Source organism: Canis lupus, chromosome 6, assembly GCF_011100685.1.
Source record: "Canis lupus familiaris isolate Mischka breed German Shepherd chromosome 6, alternate assembly UU_Cfam_GSD_1.0, whole genome shotgun sequence".
In the NCBI taxonomy this organism is placed as follows: domain Eukaryota; kingdom Metazoa; phylum Chordata; class Mammalia; order Carnivora; family Canidae; genus Canis; species Canis lupus.
Genome location: NC_049227.1, coordinates 26,456,283 through 26,477,088, shown reverse-complemented (window position 1 = coordinate 26,477,088; position 20,806 = coordinate 26,456,283). Strand labels below are relative to the sequence as shown.

The window sequence follows — 20,806 nt, the reverse complement described above, 5'->3', positions numbered from 1 at the left end:
GTTTACGGCATTCCACAAGTCAATGCTCAATTACTCCGTCATGTTGACAAATAGAAAAAAAGGAAAAAAAAGGCATTTCCTTTCAAGTGGATTCCATTTGTATTGAATAATTAACATATAAATACTTTAACACAGATAAAGACAGCAGGAGAACCCAGTGAAACATTAAGCAGATATTCATAAATGCAGCCACCAATGGGTTTATCTTATATATTTCTAAATAATTTCTAAAAATGTATTTGTCTTAAAAATTACCCATTACTTACCTTTCATTAAGCACATCATGTACAGCAGCCAAGATATTATCCAATTGTTTAACTAGTACCTTAAAAAAAAATGTATAAAAACTTCAAATTCCTATACTTTCAATAACATTGTGTACTTTTTACTTGTGTTCCCTTCCAAATTCTAATCAAACAGCACATCTTCCTTTTCTTATTATTCCCAGTCCCCAAATAGCACAGGAGTATTACAAATTTCTTTCCAGATTCCAAAAGAAATTTATCCATTCCTATGTAATGCCATGATCATCAAAGAAAAAAATAAACTCAAAAAGCTTGTTTTATTTACTCCAAAATGCATTAAAAAGAGATAGACTGATAGATGAAGAGGTGAACAGATTCATGACAAAGCAACACGATAAAACGTTAGTGACAGAATTTAGATGTCAGACATATGATACTCAATTTCAACTTGCTACAGATTTGAAAATTAAAAAAAAAAAAAAAAAAAAAAAAGACTTGAAAATTTTCAGGGTGCCTGGGTGGCTCAGTTGGATTAGGCATCTGCCTTCAGCTCAGCAGGAAGCCTGCTTCTCCCTCTCCTCCCTGATCATCCTCTCTCTACCTCTCTCTCTCTCTTAAAATAAATAAATACAATCTCTAAAAAAATTTTTTTTTTCATAATAAAATAGCGCAAGGGAGGGGGCTGGGGGGAGGCAGAAAACCTGCATTGAATCAAGCATTATTTGGCTCACCATACCATTCTCATGAATTTTTTTCTACATCATATCAAGTTCTTAATTTCACATTAGAATTACTCAGAGTGGAAAGAAATCTTTAACTGCTCTTGAACTTTTTTTCTTTCAAGAGTTTTTCCATTTATTTAGCCTTGATCATATCTACCCATGAATAAAATACATACTCTCCAATTCCAATTCCACATACAAAAAACAAAAACATACAGGTGTCTGAGTGGCTCAGTCAGTTAAATGTCTGCCTTCGGGTCAGGTCATGATCCCAGAGTCCCAGGATGGAGATCCCTCCCATAGAGTTCCTTCCAATGGACTCCCTGCTCAGTGGGGAGTGTGCTTCTCCCTCTCCCTCTGCTCCTCCCACCAATCATACTCTTTCTCTCAAATAAATAAATAAAAACTTAAAAAAAAAAAAAGACCTAGTCTGCCCTGGCATACAGAAAATAAACTTCTGAGGACAACGGAATAAAAAATGTTTTAAAGGTTAAAAGCACTTTATTATAGAAGACAGCAGTGTGGATCCACCAATGGCAGATAAATTACGTATCAGGGTCATCAAATTATCAATCATTATAAATATAAGCCAAATTAATAACCTAGAATAAGGAACCCTTGTAATTTTTCTTAAGAAGCAAAGCAAAGCTTTTCCCTTTTTAAACTACTCTAGATAGCATTATCTACTTTATTATGGAAACAAAAAAGTTATCACAATGTCCAGACTACTCACCAGCTTATTTTCTGGTTGTTGAATAAATTCTTTCAACTGCTTTACAGTAGCCAGTCTTCGGTCTCTGTCGTCTTCCCGGGTGATCCTCCGAAGAAGATTTGACAGTCGAGACTCCTCAGAATAAGACATCGATCGCTCTGTGAAAATAAACACGTTACCCATTGAGTATAAACAGAAACGTTAGAGCCCAAATATTTTAAAGTACATCAAAAATCACAGTCCACTAAACAATAAAACTTCAACTGAATGCAGGTCCCATCGCACATTTTGTCACGATAAGCCAAATTCCAGCAGACTGCAAGGCACAAAGCAGAGCCTCAAAACAGAGAAACCTAAGCAAACACTTCATTACAGAGGACCAGCTGAGAGAGAAAAAAGAAAGGCTTAGAAATTACTTTCTTCAGATTTGTTCCAAACTCTTTTCAATATTCAGGTAAAGAATATGAATACAGGTAAAAGACTTCTACAGGTTAGGGATAAGTCCAAACCAGGCAGAAAGAGGCTATATGCTTCTGTTTCTCACTTGGTATTCAGTGGAGGGAAGTCTCTTGTTCACATTATCATTATTTTCCTAAGACAAAGCTTTTGTGAACTGCAATCACACATTCAGTTCAGCAAATGTCTAATTACCACCTACCATGTGCAAGGCATGATGCCGCCAGGGAAGTGGCAAACCAGAACTATTCTTCCCTCTATTTTTTCATGACAAGAACAAGCAAGAATGCTCAAACAATGCTGGACATTGCCAATAAAAATACATTTAAGTACCAAATTTTTTTTTTTAATTTTTAGCTGCGCTATTTAATGATTAACCAATGTGCAAGAAAAACAAACCCTATTAAAGGATTTGATAGTTTAATTTCTCTCTAAGGCATAGAAAAGATTTAATAATAAAAGAAATTACAACATCTGAGAGAAGGAAAAAGATTCTTTTTCAAATCCTTAGCCCATTGAGTATTTTAGTAAAGACGGACACAAAAACCATCATTAGGTTACAAGCCAGGAAATCGAGGCTCTGTTTACAATTCTGCCACTAGCAAACTACTGAACTCTGAGCCTCAGAGAAGAAAGAACTGAACGAAATCAGCTTTGGAGTCACTTTCTAACTTATATCATACCAAAGCCAAGGACTTCAAACACTTTTAAGAAACAGCATACCCTTTAACTAGTGGGTCCACTTCTGAAAAATTTATTCAAAGGAAATATTTTTTTTTATGCAAAGAAAAGCAGCTATGTACATAAGGATATTCACCAAGATACACAAAACACAAACATATACACACGCCCCTGTGGAAGCAAATGATCAAAAACTAGATGTCCAAAGACTGAGTATAACCAACAAAGTATGTAAATGAGAAATCCTGATTTCATACTTAGCTTCACCAACAAAATAAATTTCTCTTTTAGAAAAACAATGATCATTATCTTTAATCACCTGATATTCAAGGCACTTTACCTATACAGTGAGGCTGTTATAAGACAGAAGGTGGTTATCATCATATTTAACTTTAGAAAAGCATCCACTCCATTTATACCCATATCCCCTATAGATCCTAGAGTTCAAGGACTTGCCACAGAGGAGCCCACCATACACTAGATGTTCATTATCCACTATGATCAGGAAAATCATTTCTTTAAATCTTATCTAGTCTTCTAATCTTATTTTAAGAGACTTCCCTAGCAAGTATAGCCTAAAGAAGTATTAAAAGCTTTCCTGTGAGAATTTAGTCTAAGAAACAGTTCATGAGAGGAAGAGTGCAAACAATTATCACATGTGCATGTTTTTCAACTCGAAGTAAACGAAACGAACTCTTGTGTGTGCCAAGTATCAGTAAGAAATGCGGTGTCCAGGAAAAGAGAGGATATGGGTATTTGTGGAGGCATCTGTGACTAGTTCCCAGTTTGCCCAATCTTACCCTGTGATTTCCTCATGTCTTTGATGGCTAACGCACGACTGCCATGCTGAATACTGGTGAACTCAGGGCTGGTCACATTGTTAACCCTCAGCTCTTGCCCCAACGACTTCCGACCATAAGTATTTTCCCCAGATCCTCCATTGACACTGTAGCCACCTAAAAACAGCAATATTTATATTATTTTAATAGGGCTCTTTGCTTTACTCAGTCAATTCCTGATAGTTTAGGATCTTACTACCTATCTGCAGATCAACCAGCCTTTGCTTTTCCTACTCTTCCCTTGTGCTGCCTGTTTTGAAATCACTTTGTTAATTTTGTTCATCCATGGAAAATAAGAGAAATGTAAACTTAAGTCAGATTTTGCACTTTAAAACCTTTAGAAGTCTAGAGGAGAGACCGTATCGGGAGACCTCAGCCTTTGTGATATTTTAGGCGGCATGGAAACTGCCTATTATATTATAATGTATGAAAAGAACACTTACAATTTTTTTTAATGAAGGGTGTAAAATTATTATGAAGTTTCAAAAACAGCACTGTATGTAATATATTATTAAACATATAGAAAGAGAGAAGTAGGGGAGAAAGAAAGGGAAAGAGGAAGCAAGGGAAAGATTGGTAGTTAAAAAAACAAACAAAAAAACATGCCTCTAACAACAAAGGAAGCATATATACCCTTTTCGTCATTCTGTATGTCAGTGTGGACTCTGGTATCATCGTGCCTTTGCCGAGACACCACAGCTGAATTTGAAGGTTGCAGTCCATAAGAAGATGACCCACCCCTATCTCTGGATGAAGAATATTTTAAAGTATCTGGGTCGGCTGATGCACTATCAGTTCTGTAAAGAGAGAAAAGTATAAAATTAAACTTTAAACAAATATTTGCAAAACCCAAATCATCAATCTTTTATTCAAGCCTCTCGTACCACTCTAATTTTTAAATCATTACTACTACAAATAAGCACTGCAATTACTAATAAGTCAACAGGGAAGGGACTGTCAATGAATGAAATGCCAGCCTTTCACCCCCTTCTATTCATTAGACTCATTCAGAAATATAGATAGCTACCAGGATCAGAGTGACCAACTCATCCTGCTGTGTTCAAGAGTTAACAAATTTTAGCAATGAAAATCCCATGTCCATGGAACCCCCTTCAGTCCAAGGCAAACTAAGACAGTTGGTTACCCTGGTCCAGGATTCTCTTCACATGATTTGATAAAATGAAATCACTCTTCCTCAGTTGTCCTCAAAGGAGTGGTTAGTCAGTGGAAAATTACAGTCTTCCCAGTCATAAAAATGAAAAGCACTGGTAACATATGAGGCAGGGGCAATGTGGCATTCTCTCTCTCTCTCATCTGAATTCCTAACTTGATTATTTGGTGGGAAAGTAAATTACAGAATGATATTTGAAAGCAAGCTTGATAGGTTATAAAAACACTTAGCTGGAAAGTAAGATTATTTTAATGTACTGGAGACTTCATTGAAGATTCCTTAACTGTAGAGACTATCAATTAAAATTATAAAAATTGAGAAAAATAAAATATCAAGAATCCAATAATGCTGATTGAAGGTTGCAGTCCATCATCTTTTTTTTTTTTAATTTTTTTTCCATCATCTTTTTAAAAGTCAAGTACTGTGGAGAATAATCCCTGATACTTGGCCACTAATAAACAAGTGGTGCAGCACCAGGGCAAAATTAGTCCTTATTCTCATCTAAGGATCAGCTCTACGATTCAGTGTCCTCATCAGTACAACAAGGAGCTGAGTTTCATAATTTCCCACAAGTCTTAGTCTTCCAACCATCAAACATAAAGCATGAAGAAATAAGACAACACTCCAGCAGCATATGAAAAATACCAAGAAAAAAGCTCCTGTCCTATTGATACTATTCTGAAAGGAACAACCTTCTGAAAAAAAGCACTTTTATGGTATGTACTAAAAACATCTTCTGAACCCACAACCATTTGGGAAACTGGAACACACTGGCAAGAGCAGAAACTAGCCTGTTCCTTGACCCTTATGGCTCCTCCCTCTTATATAAAAATGGCTTCAGGGATGCCTGTGTGGCTCAGTGGTTAAGCATCAGCCTTCAGGATCCCTGCGTGGCTCAGTGGTTTAGCACCTGCCTTTGGCCCAGGGTGTGATCCTGGAGTCCTGGGATCAAGTCCCACATCAGGCTCCCTGCATGGAGCCTGTTTCTCCCTCTGCCTGTGTCTCTGCCTCTTTCTCCCCCTATGTCTATCATGAATAAATTAAAAAAAAAAAAAAAAAAGCATCAGCCTTCAGCTCAGGGTGTGATCCCGGGGTTCTGGGATCAAGTCCCATATCAGGCTCTCTGCATGGAGCCTGCTTCTCCCTCTGCCTATGTCTCTGCCTCTCTCTCTCTGTGTCTCATGAATAAATAAAATCATAAATAAATAAATATACCTTCAATGTTTGTGTATATATTTCAATTTATCATTTTTCTTTGCCCTACCCACAAAAATATTAAAGATGAAATCTGGCATAAACTCAGACAACCCAATCTATACTTACTGAAACTACTATTAATATAAAATGCAAACAATAGGTCCAATTAAACTTGGTTAAGTGGTACAAGTCTAAATTATTCCTAAAGGCTCTCAAATGGAAACTTAGTAAAATTCCATGACCCTAGCATACAAAAATAACTAAGGCTCTATAATAAAATATCTCCTTCAAACATATAAGGTTCACTTGTCAATAAAACTCAGTATTTCCAATAGATGAAAAAATATAATTTATGGAATTTTAAGAAAAAAATGTACGGGAATTTTTTTCTAAGCATACTAAATCTATAAGCATTTAAATATCATTAACACTAAATAGAACATGAGAGCTTTTTAAAATGAATGTAAGGACATCTCTCATATTTCTAAAAATAGCACATTAAATGCGCACCTACAATAAACCATAATATACCATACCTTCTGAAAGGGAACTAAAAAATAAAAGAGAGCTTAATAAGAGCTTTTCTGAGAGATTTTGAACTTGTGTTTATGTAGGACACCTAACACAACCTAGATAAGTAAACCACTAGCAAATGAATGGATACAAGATTAATGAAAATCTACCAACATTTAAACATCTTGAATTTCCTGTTTAAATTATGTTTATATATATCAATATGCTACCTTTACTACTAAGAATTAAGTATTTGTATCATTTTTCTGGTGACAAGGCAGTAAACATAAGGCAGCAGAGAATATGGGTTAAAAAAAAATATATCTGGGCTCAAATCCCAGCTCTACCACCAAAAAGATTAAGTGGTACTTTGCACAAGATACTTAAATCTCCAAGCCTCAGTTGTTTTCTGCATAAAATGGGGATAATACCTATCTCACATGTACAGTTGTAGTGAGACTTAATAAGATAATAAATTCTTAAGAAATACTTAGCTTACAGGGTATGCTCAAAGTTACTAAGACTCTGGGGCGCCTGGATGGCACACTCGGTTAAGCATCCGACTCTTGGTTTCAGCTCAAGTCCTGATCTCAGGACATGAGATTGAGCCTCATTTTCAGCTCTGCATTCAGGGCAGAGTCTGCTTAAGATTCCCTCTCCCTCTACCCTTCCTCTCAGTGCACTCATATAAATAAATCTTTTTTAAAAAGTTAATAAGACCATAATACTAAACTCAAGATTTCCAGTCTAACAAATATATAAGCAGTTCAAGAGCATAGGAATACAATCAAAACAAGCTTTCATACCCAATATACAGCAGCTGATTTTAAGTTCTTCAATGAAGAAATTAAGTATCTCCTACCAACAAATCCATTTCTACCTATGAAGCATTTCATTTCAAACTAAACTGGAAAAAAAGAATGGGAACAAGTTCCCAGTTTATTAGAAATACAGGTTTTGGGGCAGCCCGGGTGACTCAGCAGTTTAGCACCGCCTTCAGCCCAGGGCCTGATCCTGGAGACCCGGAATCGAGTCCCACGGCAGGCTCCCTACATGGAGCCTGCTTCTCCCTCTGCCTGTGTGTGTGTGTGTGTGTGTGTGTGTGTGTGTCTGTGTCTCTCATGAGTGAGTAAATAAAATCTTAAAAAAAAAAAAAATACAGGTTTTAAAATACCATGAGTTATGAACACCAAGGTTTTTTTTCCCCCTGAGTTTGGGTTTTCAGAAATATCACAAAAAAATCACTGGGGTTAGAACTACTGTCTCAGAGCTGTCTAAAAACTCACTAGTTACCAAGTTCTTTAAAAACAAACTGATCATTTCCAACCAGAATTCAGGTTATAGGTAGTCTGAAGTACAGACTATAATCAAAAGCACAAAATGGTTCAACATTTAAATGAAATCTTGCTTTTTTTAATATCAAGACTGCTTAGGTCTCAAAAAAAAAAAAAGTCAGTATCAGGTTGTTAGCACCAACACCACCGCCCAGTCCAATAAACAGAAAACTTAACGAACGGAAATTAGCACTTAAAATGAGGCAAAGGCACAAAATAGATTTGAACTCAAAAAGGCAGGTATAAATGTTAAGCCAGTTATAAGGGCTGAAAAAACTCTCTCATCTGCCAGAATTAGTGTCTCAGTTTAGTGATAAGAGAAAATGTATCTGTTAAAACTAAGAATCACACACACTAGCAAGGATCAAAAATACCTCCACAACCCCTTTAATACTCTAAAAATATTATGGAGAGAGAGAGAAAAATAAGAAATGCATAAATTTCCCCCAAATGATTAAAGTGAAGTTAAAGCCTGATGTACATGCCACATGAGAGGTAAGTTTCTAAAGCTCATACCTCAAAAATCGCATACTGTATAATATGGAGCCTTTGTGATGTTTTGCATCAAGTCAATCTGTAAGACAGTAGTTACAATATTAGTGAAGACAGTGGGTTAAAACATTTGTTGTTCAAACATGAAGCAAATATCATTCATGGGTTAGGTGCTTTTAGTTGTACTATGGCCCTCTAGGGTTCATATGTTGAAGCAAAAATTGAGATGGAAAGCCACTCTGTGCCTTTGAAGATAGAGAGGCTTAAGGTGGCAACCAAAAAACTTTTTAGTACCTAAGAGAATTTAAATGTTAACTATAACATACAAATCACATGCAAATATAGTTACCGCTCATTTAGTTACCTATTCTCAGTATACAGAAAACATAATAAATCTGAGAAGTCATTTATTTGAATGACCCAAATCCTCAGACCTCTCATCAACAATCCACCATGTGCTAGGGGATAGTACCTCCTGGCTACATGTGGTTTCATCCAGTTCTTGTAAGCACTAAAAAGCAACCAAAAAAAAAAAAAAAAAAAAAGCACCACTCTGGAAGTATGAAGTCAGGGAATTCCCTATAAGGAAGCATTTCCATAAAGCACCCCAAAATGACTTGATGCAAACACCACACCTAGTGGTGCCACTGAAATAAGCATCATATTGCTTCAAGTTGTTTTTAACTAGGCTTATTAAGGGATTTTGCTCTCACAGTGAAATCTAATTTGTAATGGATATCAACCAGGAGATGAGATTTGCACTAAAGCCAATGAGGTGGGAATGCATTTATTCTCTAAAGCAATGGTGCGCAAAAATAGTGTCACTGTCATAAAGTAGTTGTAGAATATGCTGTGAGTTTTTCATTACTGACAGTTAATACCACTTGAAAATGATTTATCTTAGAAATAAGTTCAACGTTATCCCTATGATGCCTGTTACTCACCTGGATTCTGATAGCGCTTTCATGAGGAATAGAAGAAAAGGTGAATCTCTGCACTAAAATATGAGTCTATGGCTAAAAAATTCATTTGGGAGGTTCACGGACTTCATTATTTGAAACTCTTCCCACAAGAGAAAACAATGAGTTCAAATTTAGTAAAACAGAACTGAACCATCATGCCAAAATTATGAGCTTACATCAGTTTTGCAACACTGAAATATTAAGTTAATATAATTTTTTTAAGTTAATACAATTTCTTGATGAAACTTCCTTAGCTACAAGTATGAAGTGTATATAATACCAAATCTTAATTATTTATGGGTTCTTTGTTACTGATTTTCAATCACTAATCAAACTCAACTATATAGCAATGTAGACTCAAAATATGAAAATACATTTAACTACTTTTGCAAAATTGTAAATAATTTTGCCATGACCAAAGGAGGTCTGGCCTTTACCCTCAGCTTCTGGCAAGTAATCTCTAAAGTCTTGGAATGTCATGCCTAATAAAAGTGTCCTTGTTCACCTGGGGGCTTTGAGCCACGCCAGAAAGTAAAACAATGTGATTTATGAGGGTGAGGGGGCTTTAAGTCACAAGAACCAGCTCAACCTCCAGAAGGGCTGGAAATTAAGTTTATGCATGTGGGCAGTCGATCATGGAGTCCCAATAAAAAACTCTAGACACCAATGCTAGGATGAGCTTCCACGGTTGGTAATATTCCATGCATACTGTCTGTCACACATCAACACTACAAGAGTAATACTGTGTTCATGACTTCAATAGGAAACTACAATTGGAAGCTCCACATTCAAAATTTTCCTGGACTCTGCTGGATGGGCCTTTATCAGTAGCTGATTTTAATCTGCATCTTTTAGCTGTAATAAACTGTAACCACAAGTAGAACAGCTTTCATTGAGGTCAGTAAGTCCTTCTGGTGACTTATGCAACCTAAGAGTAGCCTTGGGGACCCCTGTACTTGCAAGTGGTATCAAGTAAGGTTGGTCTTATGGATCATGCTCCCTGTAACCCTGCATCTGCATTTAAAATCACTGAATATGCTCTAACCCAAGATTTTAAAGATTATGAATTTTGTTTTTTAATAACATCTTTAGGAAACACAGTAAAAATGTGACTTCAGTATAATTTTCCTTCCAAGGAATCTCAAACAATATTTATTGACCCTCTAACCAAATTAATCAGAAAGGACACACAAAGCAACTCTAGGAGGGTACTACATCAGATTTTAAGCTTTGCTTCATGTGCACAATTGTCCTCAGTGGTAAAGACTAGTCAACATACCACTCCAGGAACTTCTCAGACTACAACGGGGTCTTCAATACTGCCTGTGTTGCCCTAGATAGGGTTCTCTCCTTACCAAAACAGTTTGCAAACTTTCTGCGCCTTCCTCCTTTCCCCAGCTCTTCGTACACGAGCTTACACATTCCTACTTCATGAGAAATGCAAGCCATTCTTCTAACAGCACTCTCAATAATAAAGGCTAACAGTTTTAGGGACGCCTGGGTAGCTCAGCGGTTAAGCCCGGTTAAGTGCTTGCCTTTGGTTCAGGGCGTGATCCTGGAGTCCCGGGATGGAGTCCCACATCAGGCTCCTTGTATGAAGCCTGCTTCTCCCTCTGCCATGTCTCTGCCTCTCTCTCTGCCTCTCGTGAATAAATAAATAAAATCTTAAAAAAAAAAAAAAAAAAAAAGGCTAACAGTTTTGAGCTCTAACCACATCTGGTAAGCAACTTAGCCAAGCTGTTTACATATATTTAGTATTTCATCTCATCTTCAACATAATCCTATTATGATCATTAAAGATAATAAATGACCATCTCACAGATGTGTTAAGTTTCCATAATGATGACCGAGTGCTATACATCTAGTAAAAGGCAGAGCAAGAACTCATTCAGTTCTGTTTAACTTTCAAGTTCTTCAGCACTCCACTAGTGCCTGCCAACTTCCTTCCAGTAAATCCACAGATTCATCTACATGTTCACACACAGCCTTTCTTCCCATCACCCTCACATAATGGAACAAGTAAATGTCCCAGCTACAGCAGCCCTCTGAATCTATACATTCCCCCTATTTTCTGAGGTATGCTGTGGATTTCCCGCTTTCCTACTGCTCATCACTTAGCAACCCTTGAGTCTTTTGTTGTTGTTAAAGGAAAACAACAACAAAAGTCAAAATCTTGGGGACTCAGTCACTAAAGAATGCAACTCTAGATCTTGAGGTCATGAGTTCAAGCCCCACATTAAGGCATACTCAAAAAAAAAAAAAAAAAGCAAAATTTTAACGGCCTTTTTCCTTCTAATTTTCATTGTCTAGACTCTTCACAGCCAAAACGCTTGGAAAAAATTTACCTTCCTCATCTTAGCTCACTTTCAATTCACTAACCTGGATTCCACCATCAGCACTCCAATGAAACTGTTCCTGCTGAAGTTGGAGCTGCCACTTGTGGCCTACTTGTCCCTAAAATTCCATAATTTTCAGTTCATCTTGCTCAATGTTCACTAATAACTTACTTTTGACACTTTCTCTCTTAATACCACTCTAAAGTTGTTTTTTTTTTTTTAAGCAACTTTAATTCCAGTAACTGTCTACTTTTTCCCAGTCCAAATGAAGTCCTTCTTCACTTCCTTCTTTCAGCTTAGAGTTCATGGTCTATCTTTTCAATAACACTCTTGCCAATCCCCTTAAGCTCTTTTAGTATTTTCCTCACACAAATCTGTTAGAACTCCAACCTTGGACAAACCCTATTATCAATTACCCATCATTCATAAGTAAGCACCACATCCCCCAATCCTCCAATGTTCATCTCCCATTCTCTTACAAGCATTATCCAAACCTGCCCCATTCTCTTCAGATTCCAAAATATTCTCTTAAACCCCCTACACACACACAGACCTTTTCACATTCTACTTCACCAAGAAAAAAAAAATACCATCACACGTCTGCAACCAATTCTAGGCCTTGATTGGGATTCCATCTACTTCCACCTTCTCTTAACTTTGCAAATATCCTTTTCTACTTTCCCATTGAACTGAATCTTCTCTTTACACATGTAAAATGTTGATGTCTCTCATTTAAAAATACAAAAACAGGGATGCCTGGGTGGCTCAGGCATGATCCTGGAGTCCTGGGATCAAGTCCTACATCGGGCTCCCTGCATGGAGCCTGCTTCTCCCTCTGCCTATGTCTCTGCCTCTCTCTCTCTGTCTCTCATCACGAATAAATAAATAAAATCTTAAAAAAATAAAAATACAAAAACATTATTTTAAAAAATATTAGAAAACAAAGAGAAAAACTCCATCAATCCCGCATGACCCTCCACCAAACAATCTGCCTTCGCTCTCTGCAAACAAAAGAGTTGTCCCCTACTCCCCACCCTGTTTCTTCACCTCTACTAGCTCCTCAATCCACACTGATACAACTTCTGCCCCATTACTTTCTGCAAAACCAACTATGTAGCTCCAGGTTGCTAAATTCAAGACATATTTTAGGCTTTATCTTACTCATCTTCTCAGCAGCTTTCACAGGGCTACGTAGAGTTAAGCACATTGTGCCTTGTACAAAGGTACCTTGCAGAGGAATGAGGTAGGCTGAATGAAAACCTCCTTTTAAAATTCTCACAGGGACGCCTGGGTGGCTCAGCAACCGGGTGTCTGCCTTTGGCTCAGGGTGTGATCCCGAGATTGAGGATCAAATTCCTCATCGGGCTCCTTGCCGGGAGCCTGCTTCTCCCTCTGCCTATGTCTCTGCCTGTCTCTCTGCCTCTCTCATGAATAGATAAATAAAATCTTTTAAAAAAGAAAAAAAAGAAATAAAATTCTCACAATAATCCTCTGTGCTGAGATCCTGAGAAGTCAAAGTAACCAGATTCTTCTCTTCCTTTGGCTTATGGGATGTTAAACTCTGTATTTCTTCCTACCTGGTTCTACTTTCTTAGGAACCTTTGAGGGCTTGCTCAGCCTCCTCTACCAAACCCCAAAATCTTGAAGTTTCCCAAAGCCTGACCCTAGGCCCTCTATACATCTCACTTTGTACTCTCCCACTCAATCCATGCCAATGGCAATATTTGCCACCTGCATGGCATCAACTCCTAAGTCTAGCCCTCCATCATTGATATCTACTCTGAGGTCTATACCTATGTACCCAGCTGTATAAAATTAAACAATCTCAATATTCTAATGCCTCAAACATAACAATTGGCTCCTTTCCTCCTGGAATTCCCATTTTAATAAATGATGTCATCATCTAACCACTACTTTCTAATAAACAGCACTACTTGAACAGTCAGGCAGTATGTTTCCACTTCTAATCCTCATCTCTATCCCATCTCTCCTCCACATGCAACATTAGTGTCATAAAACACAAATCTGATATCCTCTCACTGCCCTTATCATCCTATGTACCTTCCTTCCCTTTATAGCTAAATCTCTACCAATCACTCCTTTTACACTCTATGCACCATCCATCCTAATCTTTCATTGCCACAGGAAGAATCATCTTGCTCAGCCAGCCTGCCTGGAATGGCTTTGTCCTCAAACCTTGCTGAACCTAGCTAATTTCTCTTTATCCTCCAAGCTTCAGCTTTCCTTTGAAAATTTTCTGACTCCCCTGAGTCAGGCCAATAGTCCCTGCTATATATGTGCTACCAGAGAACATAATAGTTTCTTTAGCTCTTACATCATTTTTTAAAAAGATTTTATATATTTATTCATGAGAGACACAGAGAGATAGAGAGGCAGAGACACAGGCAGAGGGAGAAGCAGGCTCCGTGCAGGAAGCCTGATGTGGGACTCGATTCCAGAACTCCAGGATCATGCTCTGAGCAAAAGGCAGATGCTCAACCACTAAGCCACGCAGGCATCCCAGCTCTTACCATTTGAAAAGCTTATTTAACTGTTTTCTGCCACGAGACCGTAAATACCAAAAGGGCAGGGGACTACCAATGTTGCCTATCACACACTCCCATTGCCTAGATGGCATATAAGTTACCTGTTGACTAACTGATCACCCATTCTCCTAACTGAGGCCTTTCTCTCAACTGTGGAATACAGTTTCCTCACCAAAATCAACACTAACTTTTCTTCAACACACACTTCCTAAGCATTCTATTCAAATCAATATTTTATTGATCATTTACTACAAAAGCATTAACTAAGAACTAATGTCTCCAAAAGGTGAACTAAGATGGTTCCAATCTTGTTAAGAATTTATAATCTAAAAGAACAGAAGTGTAAAGTCAGAAGTTTCAACTAGGAGTGTAAAATGCTCTCTGATTTCAGGGAAAAAAAAAAAAACCTCCCATTATTCAGCTCCTTCCTCAAACTCTCAAAATGTGTACCAAACTAGTTTGCACTTAGTAGTTATATACTAGCTTCAATTTCCCCACTTGTTTGAGATGTTAGCAGAGGATACGATCTTATACCACACAACTTTCATAGGGAAAAGAACAGCATAGTGGTTCCAGCATAGAGAGCGGAGGGATACAGATTAGATGATGATCTTCGTTCAAACTCTATTACAATTACTTAAAATAAGTAAAAATTAGTCTTCTAAGTTAAACTTCAATAACTAAAATTTGACCTATGCATATGATCTTAGGAGTAACTTTTATGGGGCACCTGGGTAGCTCAATTGGTTAAGCATCTGCCTTTGGTTCCAGTCATGACCTTGGGGTCCTGGAATGAAGCCAGGCTATCAGGCTCCCTGCTCAGCAGGAAGTCTGTCTCTTACTCTCTTTCTCAAACAAATAAATAAGATCTTTTTTTAAAAAGTAACTTTTATGAACACAGAAAAGCCACCAAAATTAGAAAGGGCTGCCTCAACAATACACTTAAATTCTGAATTTTTATTTTATAAAAATAATGCATTTTAAAGTCATATATTTTTGTTGCATTTCATTTTTTTTATTTTTTAAAGATTTTAGGGATCCCTGGGTGGCGCAGCGGTTTGGCGCCTGCCTTTGGCTCAGGGCGTGATCCTGGAGACCCGGGATCGAATCCCACGTCAGGCTCCCGGTGCATGGAGCCTGCTTCTCTCTCTGCCTGTGTCTCTGCCTCTCTCTCTCTCTCTGAGTGTGACTATCGTAAATAAATAAATTTTTTAAAAAAATGTTTAAAAAAAAAGATTTTATTTATTCATGAGAGACAGAGAGAGAGAGAGAGAGATGGAGAGAAAGAGGCAGAGACACAGGCAGAAGGAGTAGCAGGCTCCATGCAGGGAGCCTGACATGGGACTAGATCCGGGATCCCCAGGATCAGGCCCTGGGCTGAAGGCAGGGCTAAACCGCTAAACCACTGAACCACCCGGGCCGCCCCTTTTGTTGCATTTCAAAGGGTACTATCAAGAGAGTGAAAAGACAACTCACAAAATCAGCAAAAATATTTGCAAATCATGTACCTTACAAGAGTCTAGTACCCAAAATAAAAACTCCTATAATTCAACAAAAAGATACACAATCCAATTTTTAAAAGAGCTTAAATATTTGAACAGCAATATTTCTCCAAAGATCTACAAATGGCCGATGAGCACATAAAAAACTGCTCAACATAATTATGACCAAGAAAATGTAAATCAAAACCACAATGAGAAATCACACCCACTTAGGATAGCCATAATTTAAAAAAAAAAAAAAAAGTGTTACAAATATACTGAAAAAATGGAACCCTCAATAACTGATGGGAATGTAAAATGGTACAAACACTTGAGAATTTGGCAAGAAGCACCTGAGTGCTTCAGTCAGTTAAGCGTCCACCTTCAGCTCAGGTCATGATCCCAGAGTCCTGGGATAGAGTCCCACATTGGGCTCACTGCTGGCTAGGGAGCCTGTCCCCCGCCCCCCCCACTCGTGCTCGTGCTCTCTCTCTCAAATAAATAAATAAAATATTTAAAAAGAAAAGAAAAATTTGGCAATTCAAGTCAAACAAACAAAAATTACCATTTGACCCAGCAAATCCACTAGGTATATGCCCAAAAGAGCTGACAGCAGGTCTGCTCACAAAAATTTGTGAATGTTCACGACACTATTCACAATAAAGTAAGGGTGGAAACCCAAATGTCCAAAGAATGAATGGATAAACCAAATGTGGTATATATCCATACAATGAAAGATTATGAATTCCAAATTAAGATTCCATAAAAAGGAATGAGTACTGATACCTGCCATACATGGATGAAGCTTGAAACTTTATGCTAAGTGAAAGAGGCTAGAAACAAAAGGCTACATATTATATGATTCCATTTATATAAAATATACAGAATAGGCAAATCCATAGAGAAAGTAGATTTACGGTTGCCAGGGGGTGAGAGGAGGGGAGAACAGTAAGGGACTACTTAAAGGGTACTTGGTTTCTGTTTGGGGTGATGAAAAGTTCTGGAACTAGATAGTGGTGATGGTTGTGCAACATCATGAATTTACAGTTGACTCTTGAACAACACAGATTTGAACTGCACTAGTCCATTTATATGAGGACACACAGTACAGTAATGTAAACATACTTTCTCTTCCTTATAATTTTAACATTTTTCTCTTCTCTAGCTTATTGTAAGAATATAGTAAATAACGCATATAACACACAAATACGTGTTAACTATCGTAAGGCTTCCGTTTAACAGCTGGCTGTTAGTAGTTAAGTTTCAGGGAAGTCAAAAGTTATCAACGGGGGGGGGAGAAGGGGGGGTGTCAGCATCTCAACCTCTACACTGTTTAAGGGTCAACTGTACTTGGTACACTGAATTGTAAAATGATAAACTTTATGTGCATTTTACCACAATTTTTTTTTAATTTAGGACATTCTTGAGGCACCTGGGTGGCTCAATTATGGAATGTGCAACTCCTGATCTTGGGGTTGTGAATTTGAACCCCATGTTGGGTGTAGAGAATACTTAAAATATATATATTTAAAGAAAAAAAATCTATGGCATTCTTGAAAAGATCAAATTATAAGGAAAAAAAGACCAGAGGTTATCAAAGGCTGAGAGTAGAAGATGACTATAAAGGGGCACAAGGAAACGTTTTGGGATGATTGAACTATTCTATAGCTTGCTGAAGTGGTCATGTTTACAACATTACATGCATTTGTCAAAACTCAAAGAACTATATACCATGTAAATGAAACCTCAATAAATCTGACTTTAAAGAAACATCTTGGGATCCCTGGGTGGCGCAGCGGTTTGGCGCCTGCCTTTGGCCCAGGGCGTGATCCTGGAGACCCGGGATCGAGTCCCACGTCGGGCTCCCGGGGCATGGAGCCTGCTTCTCCCTCTGCCTGTGTCTCTGCCTCTCTCTCTGTGTGACTATCATAAATAAAAAAAATAAAATAAAAAATAAAGAAACATCTTTACAGTAAAGGTATAATAGATAAAAGACTTGATTTGTTTTTACTAATTAATACTTCAGTATTTTAGGTCTTATATTGTTTACTATATTTAACTATTCTTTTTTTTTTAATTTTTTTATGATAGTCACACAGAGAGAGAGAGAGAGAGAGAGAGAGAGAGAGAGAGGGGCAGAGACACAGGCAGAGGAGAAGCAGGCTCCATGCACCGGGAGCCTGACGTGGGATTCGATCCCGGGTCTCCAGAATCGCGCCCTGCGCCAAAGGCAGGCGCTAAACTGCTGCGCCACCCAGGGATCCCATATTTAACTATTCTAAATAGAAAGGCAACATGTGGCACCAGCTTTAAGTTCACTGTGCACAATGAAACCAAAGACCCGTTAGTGTCTGAATTGATTAATCACACCTAAGAACTGGAACTTAAAGCTCAGAAAGGATTTACCTAGCCAAGATACAGAAACAAAACAGCTCTCATATCAGTAAAAGATAACTATTACTGACATTAACAGTAACAAATTCTAAATATCTAGCAAAATAGCAATTCACTCTATCAATGCCTGAGAAACATCTAAAATAGTCCCTATAACACTTTACTAAGAAAGAAAAAAACTATAAATTCTTAATATTTTATCGCCTACCCATTTTGATACCTTTCTAATTTTTTTTTTTATTTATTTATGATAGGCACACAGTGAGAGAGAGAGAGAGAGAGAGAGAGAGAGAGAGAGGCAGAGACACAGGCAGAGGGAGAAGCAGGCTCCATGCCCCGGGAGCCCGACGTGGGACTCGATCCCGGGTCTCCAGGATCGCGCCCTGGGCCAAAGGCAGGCGCCAAACTGCTGCACCACCCAGGGATCCCCAATACCTTTCAAAATTGTGGCTAAATTCTTAATAACTGACCACTGAGACAGTACAAAAAATTTTTAGAAAAATTCAAAACCACTAACTCTGATAAAATCAGAAAATCACTGGCTGAGACAGAGACATGAGAAAATCCACTGCTAATTAAAGTATTCCAAGGTTCTGTACATTATCTAGCATAAATTCTTATCTTACCTGGTGCTAAGAATATTTGCAGTTATAAAACCTGGTATACTTTTAATCTCCAACACAAATGTGAATTCAGGTTCAGTATTTAACAGAAATAATTGGGTTATGCTAAACAGTTCACTAAAGGCTCATGAATCTAAGGCACCATGTTAATTTGACTCACTTTCTCCTGGCCTTTATTTTTAACCCAAGCTAGCTGACTGCCTTAAAAAGAAACCCTGCTTCAGCTCCCATTTGTATTGCTTATCTTCCTCTTTTGTCAGCAAGTCCTGGAAGTACTTTAGAAACATCCCATTCAGCCTGGGAAACTGCCAAGACTGGAAGGAAATCTCTTACTCCATGACCTCCTCAGCAGAGGAAGGACAAAGACTGAAAATCTACAGAGAAACCTGCCCACTCCTTCACCCACAACCCTGAAGGCTCTCCAGTTAAATGCCAAACATGGCCTGTTAAGACAGAGAAGGTTAGTTAGCGAAGAATCACTAACACCTAAAAACTAAAGAAATCCCAAAAGGAGTAGTCTTGAAACCAGACTGGGACTTTATCATCGAGGAAAAGGCAGAGTGTTTTATCAGTATAAAAATGTATGTAACCATCTTTTAAAAGTCCTGAAAACAGGCAAATACTGACTGTAGAGTTATTCAGATAAAGTTCCTCTAGTAGACCCAAGCATATCCCCAAAGGACTGACAGGCTTGTTGAAATTCTCCAACAATTACATATTTTAGATCTTCTATTTTTTTAAACATTTAATTTATTTCAGGCAGAGAGAGAGAAAGAGAGCAAGAGAGAGAGAGCATGCATACTCATTAACAGGGAAGAGAGGGAAAATGAGAAGTCCCAGACGTGGGGCTCAATCCCAGCACCCTGAGATCATGACCTGGGCCAAAGGCAGATGTTTAACCGTCTGAGCCACCCAGGAGCCCCTTAAATCTTCCCTTTAAAAATAATCCTAAAACAGGGGGCAGCCCAGGTGGCTCAGTGGTTTAGCACCGCCTTCAGCCCAGGGCATGACCCCAGGGTCCTGGGATCAAGTTCCCATTGGGGTCCCCACAGGGAGCCTGCTTCTCCCTCTGCCTATGTCTCTCTCTGTCTCTCATGAATGAATAAGTAAAATCGTCAAATAAATAAAAATAATCCTAAAACACACTATAGTTGCTTTCAAAAATAAATGTACTGTGTCACAGGGAAATATCATTACAACTTTTTTTTATAGGTTGACACTGGTAAAGAAAAACGATGTGGTTGCCAAAAATCACTTGTAACACATTAAGAAAAAAACAAATATTACGCAATTTAGAAATAAGTACTTTTAAAGAAAACTATTATCAAGTTAGGCACTATTGCCACAATGGTATGATACACCCTACGAATCTTGGGCAGTCATGATTTTAGGGTATCAAAAGAGCAATATTCTACCCTGCACTCCTTAACACGTAACAGCCTTAAATATGATGACAAATACGGAAGACTCTTTCTGGATTACGTATTCCACGCTAGTGATTCTTAAAAGGAGGAAAAAACTAACAAATATCTTTAGTGCATTCTCAAATTATACACATGACCCCTACCCAACCCTCTTAAAAAATAAATAAACCTGGCAGCCCCAGTGGTGCAGTGGTTTAGCGCCACCTTCAGCCCAGGGCCTGATCCTGGAGACCAGGGATAGAGTCCCACATCAGGCTCCCTGCAGCCTGCTTCTCCCTCTGCCTGTGTCTCTGCCTCTCTCTCTCTCTCTCTCTCTCTCTCTCTCTCTCTCTCTGTGTGTGTGTGTGTGTCTCATGAATAAAAAAATCTTTAAAAAATAAATAAATAAAATAAAATCTTTACTAAATAAATAAACCTTAGAGAATAATCTAAAAAAAATCTTGGTTCTAACTTTATAACATTATACTAAGACACCAGGTGGACTTTTTTTTTTTTTTTTTAAGATTTTATTGATTTATTCATGAGAGACAGAGAGAGGGGCAGAGACATAGGCAGAGGGAGAAGCAGGCTCCATGTGAGGAGCTCAATGTGGGAGTTGATCCCATATCCGGGATCACGCCCTGAGCCAAAGGCAGATGCTCAACTGCTGAACCACCCAGATGTCCCAACAGGTGGACT

At 38.0% G+C, this 20,806-nt stretch overlaps 1 protein-coding gene across 4 annotated transcripts in view; it reads right to left on the bottom strand.

Moving 5' to 3' along the window:
* SMG1 (SMG1 nonsense mediated mRNA decay associated PI3K related kinase) overlaps positions 1-20,806 on the bottom strand; it is a 107,303-nt gene that overhangs the window by 73,037 nt on the left and 13,460 nt on the right. For 3 of the 4 annotated variants that reach the window (XM_038540251.1, XM_038540249.1, XM_038540250.1), the window contains exons 2-5: positions 4,289-4,452; positions 3,617-3,772; positions 1,701-1,837; positions 267-325 (exon numbers count right to left, since the gene is read on the bottom strand). In XM_038540251.1, coding sequence (XP_038396179.1) covers positions 267-325; positions 1,701-1,837; positions 3,617-3,772; positions 4,289-4,452 — 516 coding nt within the window. Of the gene's footprint in view, positions 1-266; positions 326-1,700; positions 1,838-3,616; positions 3,773-4,288; positions 4,453-8,386; positions 8,445-20,806 lie in introns of all 4 variants that reach the window. The other variant, XM_038540252.1, reaches the window with a different exon arrangement.